Source organism: Leuciscus leuciscus (assembly GCF_965113295.1).
Source record: "Leuciscus leuciscus genome assembly, chromosome: 6".
Classification (NCBI taxonomy): Eukaryota; Metazoa; Chordata; class Actinopteri; order Cypriniformes; family Leuciscidae; genus Leuciscus; species Leuciscus leuciscus.
The window spans coordinates 28,887,644-28,904,584 of NC_138730.1; the positions used below are offsets into that span (position 1 = coordinate 28,887,644).

General features: G+C 37.4%; 1 protein-coding gene across 2 annotated transcripts in view; it reads left to right on the top strand.

Moving 5' to 3' along the window:
* atp6v1h (ATPase H+ transporting V1 subunit H) overlaps positions 1–16,941 on the top strand; it is a 49,290-nt gene extending 32,349 nt beyond the window's left edge. For both annotated transcript variants that reach the window (XM_082172797.1, XM_082172798.1), the window contains 3 exons: positions 1,057–1,158; positions 4,066–4,179; positions 16,576–16,941. In XM_082172797.1, the coding sequence (XP_082028923.1) occupies positions 1,057–1,158; positions 4,066–4,179; positions 16,576–16,642 (283 nt within the window). In that variant the 3' untranslated portion in view covers positions 16,643–16,941. The remainder of the gene's footprint in view (positions 1–1,056; positions 1,159–4,065; positions 4,180–16,575) is intronic.

A 16,941-nucleotide genomic window follows, 5' to 3' on the forward strand; every position in this document is an offset into this window, starting at 1 on the left:
ATTGAAATTAAGCTTAAACCTCTTGCTTGCTGCAAAATAAATCATTTTCTTGAGCAACATTTTTGTTGAAAAAATGTTAAACGAAACATTTACTTATTTGTTTATTAAGACGTGTTTTCGAAAATATACTGTAAATTTTGTCATTTACCCCAATAAAACTTTGAGATGCATTCAAGATGCAATGGCCACAAAACGTATTTGGTTGCTTAAAAAAGTATAAATATCATTGATTTGCATATACAGTATATAAACTAAGTGAAATTTATTTGAATAAAATCTAATAAAAAAAACAAAAAACTTTTGGCTTAGAAAAGTGAGGTTAGTTGGTTTGAGAATTTGGTTTGATATTATGTTTTGTAATGCAATGAAATGTAGTTATTATTACGTTATTGATCAAAAGTGACAGTAAAGACATTTATAATGTTAGAAAATATTTTTATTTAAAATGAATGCTGTTCATCAAAGAATCCTGAAAAAAACATGTATCATGGTTTACACTAAACTATTAAGCAGCACAACTGTTTTCAAAATTGATAATAAAAAGAAATGTTTCTTGAACAGCAAATCAGCATATTGGAATGATATCTGATGGATCATATGACATTGAAGACTGAAGTAATGATGCAAAAAATTCAGGTTTGCTATTGCAGGAATAAATTACATTTTAAAATATATTAAAATAGAAAACACAAACCTTTGAACTGTAGTGTAAGTGCGGAAGTAATTTTTGGGCCCACTGTATATTTTCTGAGAACACAAACATTTTCTTCTCTATTAAATTTATCTTTTTGATTTTTTAAAAAATATTTTTACTGGAAAAGAAGACACAAATACTGTTTAAGAAAAAAATTTTTTTCCAGTGTTACATGTTTCTCCATTTAGTATCTTACTGAACTAACAGAAGCTAATATTTTCCTGGACTGAGGTAGACACCACATCTCCCCCTGTACAGTACCCTGGGATATATTTGCTCAGCGTGGGTTTAGTATTGCCCTGGAGGTGTTACTGATTGCTTTTGGGGACCTGAAATGATTGTGTGTTTGTGCTTCCTGCCAGGATACTGACCAGGTTGTTGGAAGTGTCTGATGACCCTCAGGTTATTGCTGTTGCAGCTCACGATGTGGGGGAATACGTGAGACATTACCCTCGTGGCAAGAGGTGAGCGAGCATCCTTCATCTGTAAATTACCATCTCTCTGACTCTGCAGCTGTGCATTTTTTTTTTTTTACTATTTCTCAATACCCAAATATTCTGTAGCTTTTTATGATTATAGGGCTCAGAATCGCCCAGGTTAGAGTTATTACCGTCTGTTCCGCCCGCTTGCCTGCAATGATATCAGTGTCAATTTAAACTTGCATCACTTCAAAGAGAGCGGCATACTAACTCTTCCAGGCAAACCTATTGCAAGATGTTGCCCAAGCTTTGCCATATTGTCGGCACGTAGCATTCATGATCCGCCAATCAATTTTAGACCTAAGAAGATTGCATATAGTTTCCCTCTAAAAGTAGAGTGATCCGCCACTTGTTTCCAACTCTGCAGTGAGTGGCTAATACCTTCTCTAATCCAGACTCTCCTCCCCCTGAGGTCGGCCACTCAGAACACACACTCTCACTTTCCTCTTTAGAACGCCCCCACCGTTCAAAGAAACCACAGTGAATCTATAGGGACTCGTTGGTCTGAATTCGCCTTGGTTCTAACCCTGTAATTAGACCACTCTAGAACAAATTAGCTTCTGCAGGACAAAAGAATTGCACTCATTTGCGATAAGTGCCAAGTTATTGCCTTTCCATCTGTTGTCCTCCAAGCAGTGATTTTGTTTTAACTGTGGCTAAATGTGGGATGAAAATATAGATCTTGTGTAGCCCCGCCCCTTTTCAGCTCTGCGCTCCTTGTGTTATTGTGTATTTCCACAACATGAAGGTAAGATCTTACGGATTTATGAATGAACCGCTCGTTGTAAAATCTTCCTGGTCTAGTGACATTTGTTATGACATATGCTTTAAACATTACAGTGCTCATGATAATGTTCGTTAACTCTACAATAAGTAAATCCAAAATCCAAATCCAAATCCACAAGTCAAGTCACATTTGTTTATATAGCACTTTTTACAATACAGATTGTTTCAAAGCAGCTTTACAGAGATAACAGGAAAATAATGCAAAAAAGTTTGTTTCCAGAAGAAAATAGCGTTTCAGTGATGTTTCATTTTTGTTTTAAAAAAGTTATTAATTTTGTTAATTTTTATATATATATATATATATATAGCCGCTCTGGAGTAAACCGTGATTTCATCGTCCAGCTCAGTTCAGTTCAGTTCTTCAATAATAGTGTCAATGCAGGCAGATCAATATTATTGGTGAATATTAAAGGAGAACTCGGTAACTCTAGCGAACTCTTGTCACTTCTTCGCTGATTTTCCCTTTTGTTGTCGCATGTTTTCCCCACGAGCTCCCCCTACAGCTGTGGGGGGGTGTATATTTCACAACACAGTCGTAAAAAATTCATTTGCGGCGGCCTCCTCCCCCTCTCTACCGCTGCTCATGTGCGTTTGTTTTGATCGGAGCAAGCCAACTGTATCGTGTGGAGCTATGTCTACCGAGGTGGGTAATCTGGTAATACATCATACATGCGTGTTTATGTCGAATTGCCGTAAAGCAATTTGTGTTTCGCGCTCGTTCTCGTTCTAGTTCTCGCTTATCACGAGACTTCCAATTTCTAACTTGCCGGGACGGTAGTGTTGCAAGTTGCAAGGTTGGTTTTCCGCCTGGGAACGCTGGGGGGAGCGGGGAAAGTCACCAATATCACCAGAACAGGTTGTTTAACCATCCAAATGATTTCTAGACAGTTTTATTAAGTTAAAAAAGTTACCAAGTTCTCCTTTAAACGTGAATATTAAACGTTAAATTAAACGTTAAATTTATTGTCCCCAACTAAGCAAGCCAATGGCAACAAAGGTGGAAAAAGACAACAGTGGCAAGGAACCAAAACTCCATCAGGTGGCAGAATGGAGAAAAAAAAAACTTGGGAGAACCCAGGCTCAGTTGGGGGGCCAGTTCTCCTCTGGCCAATGAACGAACAGTGTATGATTATGATTCAGTCAGAAGTCAGATTGGTTTGGAACAATCAGTAAATTATCCAGTTCCATCTGGTTGATGATCGGAGTCACGCTGGTATGGAGACGGGTTGGTTGAGGATCAGTGTCGATGGCTGTCGTGTCGATGAGGCCTTCGATGAGAGTCTAGTTGACACAATCTCTGCTGACACTTCAGGGTTTCGTTGTGGTCGTGTCTAGGCGCAGGTCCTCCATCTGATCTGGATACGGCCCGTATCCGGCTGTATACATCATGCGTTGTGGTCGTGTCTAGGCACAGGTCCACCATCTGATCTGGCAAACAATAGAACAGGGGGTATACATTATGTTTTGGGGCAAGTAGTCATTGATTGTTTACATTACAGTACTCAATCAATTTCTTCCAGTATTTTAGAAATATAAATAAATGATATTTTAAAGTATTATTTTATTAGAAAACCATTATTTTAAATTGTAACAATATTTCACAATATATTTTCTTCTGATTATTTCTAATATAAATACATCCTTGATGAGCATAAGAGACTTCTTTCATATATATATATATATATATATATATATATATATGAAGAGTTCAGATGCAAAAGCCTCTAAGTGCCATCTGAAATTTTCTTCTAGAATGATCATTTTTATCAAGCTCGTATATATTTAAGTTCAGTAATTTCGCTTAAATTACAATTAATAGGTAATTTTCATTGCCATTTAAGTGAAATTACTGAACTTAAATATACGAGCTTGATAAAAATGATCATTCTAGAAGAAAATTTCAGATGGCACTTAGAGGCTTTTGCATCTGAACTCTTCATATATATATATATATATATATATATATATATATATATATATATATATATAGCTTTTGTTCTTTGTTATTCCCATAGTTAAATTGAAATGCAAGAGGCCCTGTGTTATTACCCATCTTGCAGAACATAATAATCAGGAACTGCTTATCTCTGCTTCTCTGTCCTTTAGGGTGATCGAACAGCTGGGTGGTAAACAACTAGTGATGAACCACATGCATCATGAAGACCAGCTCGTCCGCTATAATGCCCTGCTGGCCGTCCAGAAGCTCATGGTGCATAACTGGTACGTTTAACTTCAAATGCATTAATGAATCCAAAATCTATGTTCAGCATTTGCTTTGCTTTCCAGTGAACTCGTACAAACAACTTGATTTATTTATTACTATTTTTTTTATTAGTAATATTAAGACTATTATTTATTTATTTATTTATTTACAGGATATTTACTAGGGCTGTCAACGAATATTCTAAATTCGAATATATATTCGAATAGTTTTAAAAAACAGAAATTCGAACGTGAAAATTAAAATTCGAATGTGAATTTCGAATATGGAAAAACACGCCCGCGGAAGCAGAGGCGCGGCTGTCTGCTTTGCGAGTGGGCGCGCGCGCTGCCTGAAGCCTTGTTTATACTTTCGCCTGTCTCCGCAGCGCGAGTCTCCGCAGACTGCGCGCGCACCTCCCCCAAACGGACGAGGCGTTTATACTCGACGCGCTCGCCGTTGTACTATTCTTACGCGTCGAGTATAAACAAGACTTGAGGGACAGGTCACACGAGTCGCACTGTCTAGCACAGCGTCACTGCTGAAAGTTGACAGTGCACTAAAAGACAATGGAATAAATTGCAGTCAGTTTTTCCTTTTTTTAATACAAGCACCAATAATGTAAGTAGCCTTTTTCTTTTTTAATAGCACTTTATTTTTTATGAACCTCAGGGTAAAAGTTCTTTGTTGTCACATTTCTCGGAATTGTGTGCCTCATTTTATTTAAAGTTAAACAGAAAAGTTCCATGTTTACCACAGCACAGCTCGCTCGGAGCGTTCAATGTCGGTTCTATACTGTAAAACTTCAATTAATGTTAATACATTTGTTTCAATCACTGAATGAAGCCTGCTATATTTGGGGCAAGAGTCGCGACCTTAAATTGCTTGCACAAAACTCTTGATCAGCACTCAACATGTGCTTATTGTTGTTCATTTTTAAACCGTTATGAGCAGAGAGAGCGTGAGCGCGAGGGCGCGAGAGAGAGAGTGCCTGCGAGTGAGCGAGACTGAGGTCTGCGGTCTTGGCCATTAGTTTATTTACTTGGTTTTGTGTTGGTAATACATTGTCAAATATGTTTAAACTTAAATTAACTACCTATGCAAGTTATGTATGTCTCTTTGTATTAATTTGTCCTGTTATTGACGTAATGCGCGTCATTGAAAAAATGCGCAACCAGATGTTCGAATAGTTCGAATATTCGTGTGTTTTTTAGAGGGAATATTCGAACGTCATTTTTGAGCAATTTTGACAGCCCTAATATTTACACACACAGTTTTAATCTTTTTAACCTAACATCTCCAAAAAAAATGTGTACAATCACTTTTTTGTTTGGTACACAATTCTGGTATTTATTCTTAAAGCAAAATAGGCATGTTGTTTGTGCCTGACGCACCATTGTCCTCAATATTGACCTGGAAATGAGCTTTCTTTTTGCCACGTAGAAGTAGTTTTCTCACTTCAGCACTACATAATGTAGTGAATTATTCAGTGGACCATTGTGTCTTTTCAGCGTTAGTTAAGCTTTGATTAAAACCCAGGGCACAAAATAACTGGGGAAAAAAAACGTTTAATTTCTCCATGCATGTTCGATGTGTTTGTGAGAGCAGCGAACTGTTGAATTAAGCCGGCGAAGCGCTCAGGTTCAGGTATACGACCTAACACAAGTAGCTTATTATTTTGTCTGCATTCATCCTTATGAGCTTCAGATTACTCTTTCAACAGGGATGATAAAAACCTCAAAGGCCCCAGAATATAGCATGTGTGTTTGAAACACAATAGATGTGTACTGGAGTGATGTCATGAAGAGTAATTGTTCACTGTCAGCGTTTCATTACAGTGGCTTTAAATCAGCCTTCAAATTTAAAGTTTAGTGTCACATTTAGAAGAATACAAGTCGCTTTAAATGCTGCCTTAGTGGTATAGATCAATTCTGCATAGAGAGAATGCAGGAACACGCTTCATAAAGTATCTCCGAATAATTAATCTTTTTCTTCGGCCCCACTGCAGGAGAAATACATTTATGGAGGCAGATGCTCCGGGAAAAATGTATACGTTAGTATTTATACTGTGAACCCAGGATAACATTGATATATAACATACATATAACACTCTTTTATTTTCTTGCTTGGAAACAGTTCCGTCTGCAAAGTCTGACTCAGTGTATCGTGGCAATTATTAGACATTAGCTAAATGACTCGCATGTAATTTTCAGGATTAATTGTGCATAATTTTGCAGCGGTTTGACGCGAAGCTTAGCATGTCAATGGCAAAAAAGAAGAAAAGAACCAAGCAGAGCAGTGAGTTTTGATTGTTCTCGTGAACAATGTAATGGTTGCATCTTGGTTCAAGTCTCTCAAATACGAACCAAGAGTTAAGGGAACTATTTAAAAACGGCACTTGGGCTGAAGAGACACAGAGTGCATGTGTTATTTGAAGATCTGAAGGGAGGTGAAGGCAAACTCTTATTTGTGTTCTTAATTGGAGGAGGAAATTACAGGGGATGTAATAGTCGGATGATTGAGTTAAGATTCGGTGAACGTGGTTTTCAAGGTGCTGTTAAGAAGAGCCATACAAGAATGGCCTTTCACGGCCTCTTCTTAAAAGCCATCTTTGCAATCCAGTTGCATCCATGAATGCCATTTCCATTTGCTGCAATCTTCTCGAGTGGTATATAGAAGAGGTATGTCTTCTCTCATCTATCATGGTTTTGATATGATGTTCTCGTAGAGGTTCATCTCGTTTCCATGGCATTGATTGCGTCACACATTGTCTTCATGGTTTCCGGTATAAAAGTACTTATAGGTTTTGTTGTTGTTGTTGTTTTTGGTGAAGAGCCTTATTTTTACTCAGAGTTGGATACAGAAAATAACTAAAATAAGAAGCTGCCTTGTGTGTACAGTTTATTTTTCCCTTGAGAGTTGTGGTGCTTTTTCCCATTCTCACCCCAAAGAGACTGTTTGGTGTCATGGCAACAGCAGTAGGAGAAGATGTTTGAGTTGGCACAGTTCCTGCTGGCCAACTTCGCACGCTGTTAGCTTATTGTATCTGTACCATCTGGGTTAACCCATGGAGGTGTGCCGCTGTGCGTGTGTAGAAATTCAGCCAGTGGCTCCACAGTCTTGAGATGATGGTGACAGTGTTTAATCATTTTTTTTTCCCATGTTTGTTTTGTAGAAGCCCTTTCTCACTTAAGGACTTCATCCACTTTCTGATGCAGCTTAGAGTGAAATCTCTGATGTGCTTCATTGTTATAAAACCTAATTTGATTCGGAATGAAGTCATGATAGGAATCTGAAAGAATATTAAGCTATTGTCAACTGCAAAACAAGACTAAAGACAACTTTTCTATGTTATGTACGTCATAACAATTGAAGGAAAGAAATAATTATAACAACCATTATAATGTATATTCGTTGTACACTTATTGCACAGATTTTTTACCACGGAAATAATTACGGGGACATGAAATATTGAATTGAGATTAATGTTTTAAAATCATAGCTGTTTATAAATTCATTTTGTACAGTGTACAAAACAATTGTCCAGACAAGATGATCACAACAATAATTTTATAGTAGTATTAATACTAAAGTTCATTTTCAATATAATCCAAAACAGACGCAAGTTGCATTTGAATGAAACGAGAGCAGGCGTCTGCGATGATACAAGACACATGGATGTGTGCTTTAATATGATAGGATAGTAAAGAGTGGACGGGAAGCGAGGCAGTAGAGAGAGGGGGATGGGATCTGGAAAGGTCCGCAACACGAGACTCAAGCTCGGGTCGCCCAAAGCACAACAGCGCTACACGTCAGCACATTGCCCACAAAGCTGTTGACGGCGTGCTCTGACCCTTTTATTTTTGTAAAATAGTTTAGCAACTTAAAAGGTACATGACATTTCTCAATACCAAAGTAATAACAGCACTGTTCTTGAAGGAGATAAACTTACAGTTTAGCTATTAGTAGAGACGCTGCTGCCGAACACTTTTGGGAGCACGCAGGTAATTCACACATGCTTTGACTCTCTCTCTCTCTCTCTCTCTCTCTCTCTCTCTCTCTCTCTCTCTCTCTCTCTCTCTCTCTCTCTCTCACAACATTAATGGCTGCTTTAGTCTGCTATCAATGGCTCAAGCCTCCGTTACTAGTCCTAAAATTATGGCTCTAAAGGTGCTTGAGAGAAAAATTTAAACTGTAAAACATTGTGTAACCCTAAAATCATAAAAATATAACAGTATGTTCATGACATGCTCTTTTTATGTTAGTCTTGAATAAACTTGAGTTATGCATGTCATTAATGTACACAATTATGTAATAAAGTCTTGTTTAAAATGTTTTAATGCTTTGGTTTCCTCTTACGTATTTTTTGTGATATCTGCCCAGGTACTACAGTTAAAAATTAGCTGTAATAGCTAAATTGGCACATTTACAGAAATGTTTATTAATGTGCACTGGCCCTTTAATTCCAAACTGAAGTAAAGTAAAATAAGCAAAGATATAAAACACAATGAGAAAGGGCTTGTTGGACTGAATATTTATACAGTGTTATTATTATTATTATTATTATTATTATTATTATTATTTCTGAAGTCTTTAATAATTTTCCCAAACTTTCATCATGGGAAAGTGGTAACATACCTTGAGAAATTATTATTTCCATTTCCATTACCATTTCTTGAACTCAAAAACTTTTTAATGAGGTAATTTTAGAAACAGTCCACAGAGTAATAGAGCATTCATAGGAAAATCTTAGTCATTAAAGTCTTAGACACCTGAGGACGCAGGTAGATTGTTAATCAGCTCTTCATTTTTGAAAAATTCACTGTGTTGTTGATGTCTGGTTGCCACAGCAGAGTCGTCCCTTTTTTTTCTGCTATCAAAATCAGCCATAGCTCTTCAAACACAAGGTAACCGTGGGTCATAGTCGTATTTACCACTGGTTGAATGAATAAGGCCACAGACATAGTCAAGCGTCTCATAAGCCACACTCAGAGGGTGAGTCTGACGTCTCGCTTTATATACGGGATGAATGTGGATGAAAACTCACCTTTGACTTTTCTCACTATTAGTTATTGGACCTTGACATTGAAAAAATGAAGGAATCAGTTGAAGTCAGTGAAGAAAAAGTTAAGAGTCTATTGAAGTCATCATGTTGACACCGTGCCCCTCAAATACATCTTGCTGTTTGGGTCGATTACAGGTTTGGCAGAAAATTGAATGTGAAATGAGCCCAGTGGAGTCTTTGCTTCAGTGTCAACAGTGTCTGCTTCCTGTTTGTTCTGGAGGACTATTTTTTTTGTAGGTTGTGTTTGATGCCATTCAGTCCAAAAGTCTGGGACCACGCTGAGATAAAAAAATCTAATTTAAACCTGGGAAAACGTACAAAACTATACCTCAGAGATGAATCAGTAGTGCTTTTTAGTGGTAAATGAAAATAGATTTCAGTGTAATGATTCATTTTCGATTTAATGTGCTTCTCTGCATACTCATTTTATACTGCACTAAAGTTTTTTTATTATTATTATTCATAAGGTATTTATTTTTCATAAAGTGAGGGTCCATTTTGACCTTTAAATTAAGACCTTCATGCAAGTTTACATAGGCCATTTTAATATATGAATGTCATCTACTCCTGATCTTTATTTTAGCTTGAAGCTTTACTTCAATTAGCACAAAGCAGTACAACTAATTTCCCAATAAATATATACTGTGATATGAAAAAAAGAAATCACCAGATGACTTGAATAGCTCATTTTGGAAAGAATTAATCATTGTAGAATGATTGGGGTGATTTTGTAGGGGAGTGAATCTGCATAGAAAATAAGAAACAAATTACAAGCATAGATAAATGCAATAGAACAAAGATACAAATTAAATAAACGGTGCTTTATGTTTTTCAGACAAGTCTAAAAGTATTTAGGTACAGAAGTTGAATAATTGTTCTTAATTGTTTACGTACACTTAAGCCATCCTGTGTTTACGAGGATACTCGCCGAGACAGGATTTTTTTTGCATGTATGTGTCCATTCAAGTACAAATAGACACGAAAGAGAGTGGAATTCGGTGTTCACCTTCTGTCTGTTTTGCTCTGTGTGTGCACAGAAAACCGCGTGTGAGTTCCGAATTGAGTTCTCTTTCACATCGTCTTGCACTCAAATGGTTTAAAATCGCTTAAATGTTTAAAATGACAGGACCTACAACGTGCAAATGATAAACTTTCGCTCCATTATGATTAAACTTTGCAATTAACCCGAGAATCACGTGCATTTCGAACTGTGGTGCTTGGTCCATACAGATCAACTAAGATCCCTATACTTGCTATTGCACATCCTGCGATGTGACCATTGCAGATGCACACATCACAATATCGATGCTAAAATGATGTGCAGCCCTAAATCAAACTCTTGTTTAAAAGCAATATAACACTCGTAGTTGTGCAATATGGCTCTATATCAGCACGGCTGTCATTGCCTCTGGCACAAGGCCACTTATCTAATCACATCCATGCTGATATAGAGCCATGTCGCTCTCCTACTCGTCTGATATTGCCCATTTAGCTCAGGTTCCTCTTCTGTCTGGAGTTTATAGCAAACCTACTATCATTTGACCTTTTTACAATTATTTTATAAACTTAAGCTGCCTAAAGTGAGAATAAATTTAACACCAAGTACACCATATTTCAGGCAAATTTCTCTACCACTAGAATTCCTAAGCTTTTTTTTTGTCAGCCAAAAACCCCTGACATAAAATATTTTCTTGAAGTGCACCCCCTGAAATTGAGTTCATATTTCAATAATTTAACAACACATGCACTGTCAGTTAAGGATTACATGACATGCAGATTTTACCTTTTTAGTGTTTTATTTTTATTTGTTTTCATTTTTATTTGTAGTATAGGTCTCTTTTTAAATGTGATGGTGTCTCAGTCCACATTATATTCACGCTGTTGTTTTTAGTAACCCATTCAATTTGTATAATAATAAATAATTGGGTAACACTTTATTTTAAGGTGACGTAGTTACATGTTACTACATGTACAATAGTAATAAGAGTAAATTATGCATAATTACAAGTAACTAACCCTAAACCAAACCTTAACTGTTACTCTTTAGCAAGTACACATAGTTAACTTAATATTACTCAATACTTATTTGAGTAAGTACAATGTAAATACGTTACCTTAAAATAAAGTGTAACCAATTATTGTTTTTATATTGTAATTTTTATTTCTATTTATAAAAAATGAATGAAGACAAAAAATATATTATTGTAATAATGCAATAAACATTACAACATGTTTTTAAATTCTTAAATTTCAAACGTAAAACAGTTTGGCTTTTATTTTTGCAGAAATCGCAGAAAGGCAAGTATCAAACGCGAAACGCAAGTAACTTTGTGGGCGGATCTCAAATCTAAAATGGGTTGGTCTGAAGTAGCTTCATTATTCATAGGTGTGGTTTGGGCGTAGCGTGAAATAAACCAATCAGAGCATCATCTCACATTCCCTTTAAGAACAGGCGCGCTTGTTCCATGACGGTTTGCTATTATAACGGCGGATTTGCCAGGCGCACGCCAGGAGCGATTCACAGCTGAGGAGATCGATGTTTTCGCCAGGGCCGTAAAAGACAGAAAAGTGACATTGTATGGGGAAGAGAGAAACCCACCCAAATTAGCTTCGGTTAAACAGGCGTATAATAATTTTGGTAAATGTGTAAGCTAGATTTATGCCTATTTTTTTCACATCTTCGTGGACACATTTACATTTACATTCAGTCATTTAGCAGACGCCTTTATCCAAAGCGACTTACAAATTAGGACAAAATTCAGCGAGTCATCATAAAGAGGCAAAAACAACAACAACGCAAGAAGTGCTCAAAATACAAAGTTCAGGTATTATTCAGAGTAGGATTTTTTTTTTTTTTTTTTTACAAGGTTAAGTGCTCACGGAAGAGAAGGGTTTTCAGCTGTCTTTTGAATGTTGTCAGGGATTCTGCATTCCGGATGAGGGTGGGGAGAGCGTTCCACCAGCATGGAACTGTGAATGAGAATGTTCTGGAAAGTGATTTTGTGGCTTTCTGTGATGGAACCACGAGACGTCGCTCGTTGACCGATCGTAGGGATGTAGACTCGTAGGAGTGAGTGAAAGTAGGAGGGAGCTGAGCCTGTGATAGTTCTGTAAGCAAGCGTCAGTGCCTTGAACTTGATGCGAGCAGCGAGAGGTAGCCAGTGCAGAGAGATGAACAGAGGAGTGACGTGGGCCCTCTTGGGCTCGTTGAAGACAAGACGATGGACACCACAATGATTTCCCTCATGTGGACTATTTTTCCTTGTAATTATGTATGGTTTGCAAAAATGGCAACTGCTGCATCTGTGTGTATATGAGAGAAGCAAAGTGTACGCGCGTTGTGCACACGCTACATTATGGCCAAGCATGCGCCCTTAAAATAGTATCTGAACGCGCCACTGAAAACGCGCCACTGACTTTAGACTAGGTTTTTCCTGGTCTGTGGCAGAATTGTTTTCTGAAACTGCAAAATAGCACCAGGGAACGTTTGCGCCGGAACACGCCTCCTCTTTTCGCTGAACCGCCCCCGGGAGCGCAAGTACATTCCCTAATTTACCGACGTGCATCTGTGGTGGGAAAAGTCCGCTGTGCGTCAGGTGCAAAATAGGAATGATAAATGCGTCGGTGTACAAAGTCTGTTGCGCTGGGTAGGGCCCTAAATCTGTGTTTAGCTGACAACAGGTTTATAAACAGGTTTATATTCTTGTTTACACATTTAGTACAATACTAAAAACGTACATCCTAGAAAATGTTGGCAATTATGATCATGTGAAAAAGTCATCCTGGTGAAATGGATACAGTGCTGTGCTTCACTCTGAAACATGCGGCACATTACACCGTGTCCTAACCAGATGCGATGCAATAAGATTCCAGCAATAAGCAATTTGTCTATCCACGCTAGACACAACGCAACTATGAGACGTGACAAAATCAATCAAAAAATCACAGCGTGTGGGCGAGTCTCTCTGCAGTGCACTTGGATAAGTACATAATCAAATATTAAATATTAAACCATTATAACATTATTAAAAAAACATACTGTGTGACTGAAATATTCTTTGTCATAGAATGCACTTGTTTGTTCACATTGAGTTGACTGTGTGAACGTTCTTGTTTCCTTTAATTTATTAGTAAATTATCCAATGTCACCACTTTCAGTATGGCATTCAAGCTCACATTAGACACTTTTAACATTAAATAAAGCACATAATCTGTACCTGAGATTATCATTGTCATATGGTGTATGACAATATGTAATATGCAAAATGACAATGCAATATGTAAAATGGCAATGCATTTCTGTATTTAAATTTAAATTTTTCCATACATTTGTGCAACGTTTGGTGCAAAATGAAAATGAAAATTCAATTATATAATTTACATTTGCCATTTCATACACTAGTTGTAATATGTAAATTGAATACATATTTTAACGCTTTATAAGTTGCAAAATTAAAATTAAAATGTATTACAGAAATCATTAGATATGTTTAACATGTTCAAGCAAAAGCTGTGGCAAAATTGTAATTTAAATGTAATTTTTCCTTAATTGCATTTACACTCACAGTTAAGACACTTGCGATTGCATTTCCATTAAGTGTCACGCAATGAATGTAGCAAAATTCAATGTGCAATTTGAAAATGCATTCTGAGCCGATCACGTGCCCGTCCCGCCCTGTCAATCTCTGCGTGAAGGCGTGGCTCGGCAACAGGTAAACTAAAGGCTTTGGTGCGTATTTTGAGGTGTTGGAAGGAAACACGGCGGCGGCAGAGCTGATACGAGCGTTAAATTCACTAGCAGATGAAGTGAAGCGTGGACAGAGAAATGTATTCCCGAAGATTATTACGTGCCTGCAGGTGATAGAACCAGTACGAGGTTGGACCGTCTGGGTCTGGGAGAATGTTCTGCCTTATCAAGCGTCGACACCCATGTCAACATTCTGCTGCGCTGCTGTTGTCTGATGCTGGACTGTGTTGATGGTTTCGTTTTGTATAAAATATTATCATTGTCTGATACATGCTTATCTTTATTCTTATTAGCCTACTATTAACTGTAATACCCAATAATGTTGGAGATCCTATAGTTTTTCCTTCCAAATGCATAGGCCTATTACTCTGAGATCACAAAGCTCCGTTGATATTCGGTATAGCTACCGAAAAGTGTGACCGCTCTTTATTTATTTATAACTGACTGTAATGTTCAATAAAGTGACGAATGTGATGTGTGACCATCTCTGTTTATTCAGCTGTATAATCATAAAATATGAGGCAGACATGCGAGTCCCTCTCCATTCTATAAAGCATATTGATAAGGTATTAATACATATGTACATGGTCACGGAATCTGACGGGTCAAATTCATCGACCTAGCCTTTTTTGGGTGAATGTGGAGAATGTCGAGGGCTGGTGACGTCATCGTCTATAATTCAGTGTCTAATATTTTAAACAACGAAGCAGCACACGAAACTTTAACCGGCACAAACTATCGCACAAACAAACGAGACTATTTTGGGTGAATGTGGAGCAGGTAGGGGGGCTGAGTGACCTCAGAATGACCAATAAATATTATTTTAATATTTAAGAAACCGAAGCAGCACAAAATAAACGTTTAGCGGCGCAAATTAGAACAAACATATGAGTCTATTTTGGGTGAATGTGGACTATTTTGCCGACGTTTTGCATTGGGTTGGGGGCGGGGCCAACTTCACGCAGTGATTGACAGGGCGGGACGGGCACGTGATCGGCTCAGAATGCATTTTCAAATTGCACATTGAATTTTGCTACATTCATTGCGTGACACTTTATGGAAATGCAATCGCAAGTGTCTTAACTGTGAGTGTAAATGCAATTAAGAAAAAATTACATTTAAATTACAATTTTGCCACAGTTTTGTTAAACATGTTAAACATATCTAATGATTTCTGAAATACATTTTAATTTGAATTTTGCAACTTATAAAGCGTTAAATTATGTATTCAATTTACATATTAAAACTAGTGTATGAAATGGCAAATGTACATTTTATAATTGAATTTTCATTTTCATTTTGCACCAAACGTTGCACAAATTATGGGAAAATTAAAATTTAAATACAGAAATGCATTGCCATTTTACATATTGCATTGTCATTTTGCATATTACATTTCAAATTGAAATTTGCTACCCATATGCTTCCATATTGTTCAAGCCGCGTCGTCTCAGTAATAGAAACCATTTCTAAAATAGAATCATCGCATATTGCCATTGCAAAACTATGATTCATATGGAAAAGATACCCTTTTATCGTGTGTTGTCATCAACTCACAAACCCCCTGCAGTTCCCTCATGAACTCCCGCTTGGGAAACCCTCCTCTACAGTTATTTAATAATTGATCTACATAACAAACCCTAGCCATGAACATATTAGCTCAATTAATACAGTCAAGCTGTTATTAATCCTCATATTTTATGCTGTTTTATCTCTTTTGCTGGATCCCTAATGAATCAGCCTTCTGTGATTCTCTCCTTCTGACTCTCTGCTGATGTACAATAGATTGGTGCTTATCTGCCTTGTTTCCATGCAAATATCAGCTGATGTGCTGAAGTCTGGCAAGTCGAACCCAGTAGCTGTTGGACAAGCTGCCAGAAATGACAGTTAATGAATGGCAGGTGTCTGCTAATTTAGTCAACTTTCCAAGAAAGGAAAAGAAGATCTGACTCGCGTAGTTCCATCTGACAACTTCAGAACGTGTACTCAAACTGATGGACTTCTTGACCGTTCACATATTGTATCTCAGTGGACGCAGTAGGTCATGCGGGTATTGATTTCTTGGATACTGAATGCATATTCAGATGGGATCTATTTTGTGTCCTTTCTGAATTGTATGCTCCTCTATTAGCTGTGCAATCTTATTGGAAGCACCTGAGGCCTGAAGTAAAGCAAAACAATTTAAAAAGGTCACTGTTTAGGAGAAACTGTTAATAAGGTTTGACGGCTTTGGCTAGACATCAAGACGGTGGGCACTTTGAAAGGATTTAAATGACAGATAGCATTTCCCAACAGTTGAGAAACCACAGGTGTCATTCAGAATTAACTCGCCTTGGTAAAATGACATTTTCAGTAATCAAAGAGGAAGGATTCGAACCTCATGAAGATTATTCAGGAAGGTAGGTTGAATGGAATATAGTTAGATTGGAGAATCGGCTGTGGTGGAGCTGTTGGGAAATGCTGTGATCAGACATTTTGTTTGAGCGTGCTTGACAGTTTTAAATTTTACTCGCATAAAGGAAAATCTAGAAATACAAAGAGGTGCACATCATAGCTGTTCAAAAAGATAAATTGGCATAATCGCTCTTTGGTGTTTTCTTTCAGGGAGTACCTGGGGAAGCAGCTGCAGTCCACCGAGCAGTCGACTCCAGCCGTGGCTGCCCGAAGCTGAACTGCCCATGTGCTTGTGTGTGAGCCAGAGTGTCTGATCCCGTGTTCTGTGTGAATGTAAATCCGTGCTATATATATAATCAACAGGTTCAATAAAAAACGAGTTGATGTATTAAACCGTAAATTTATAATTTAGCTGCTCTTTGTTGTGTAAAGTTGTGCAAAGTTGTGCGTCCTTAAGTAAAATCACATTAGGTGATCAGAACAGGTCTGAGTATTATGAAATGTTATTTATGTCTTAAATGTAAAACAATGAGTATGCATTCCAATAAAGAGTCTACTACGACAAATGCATCTGAA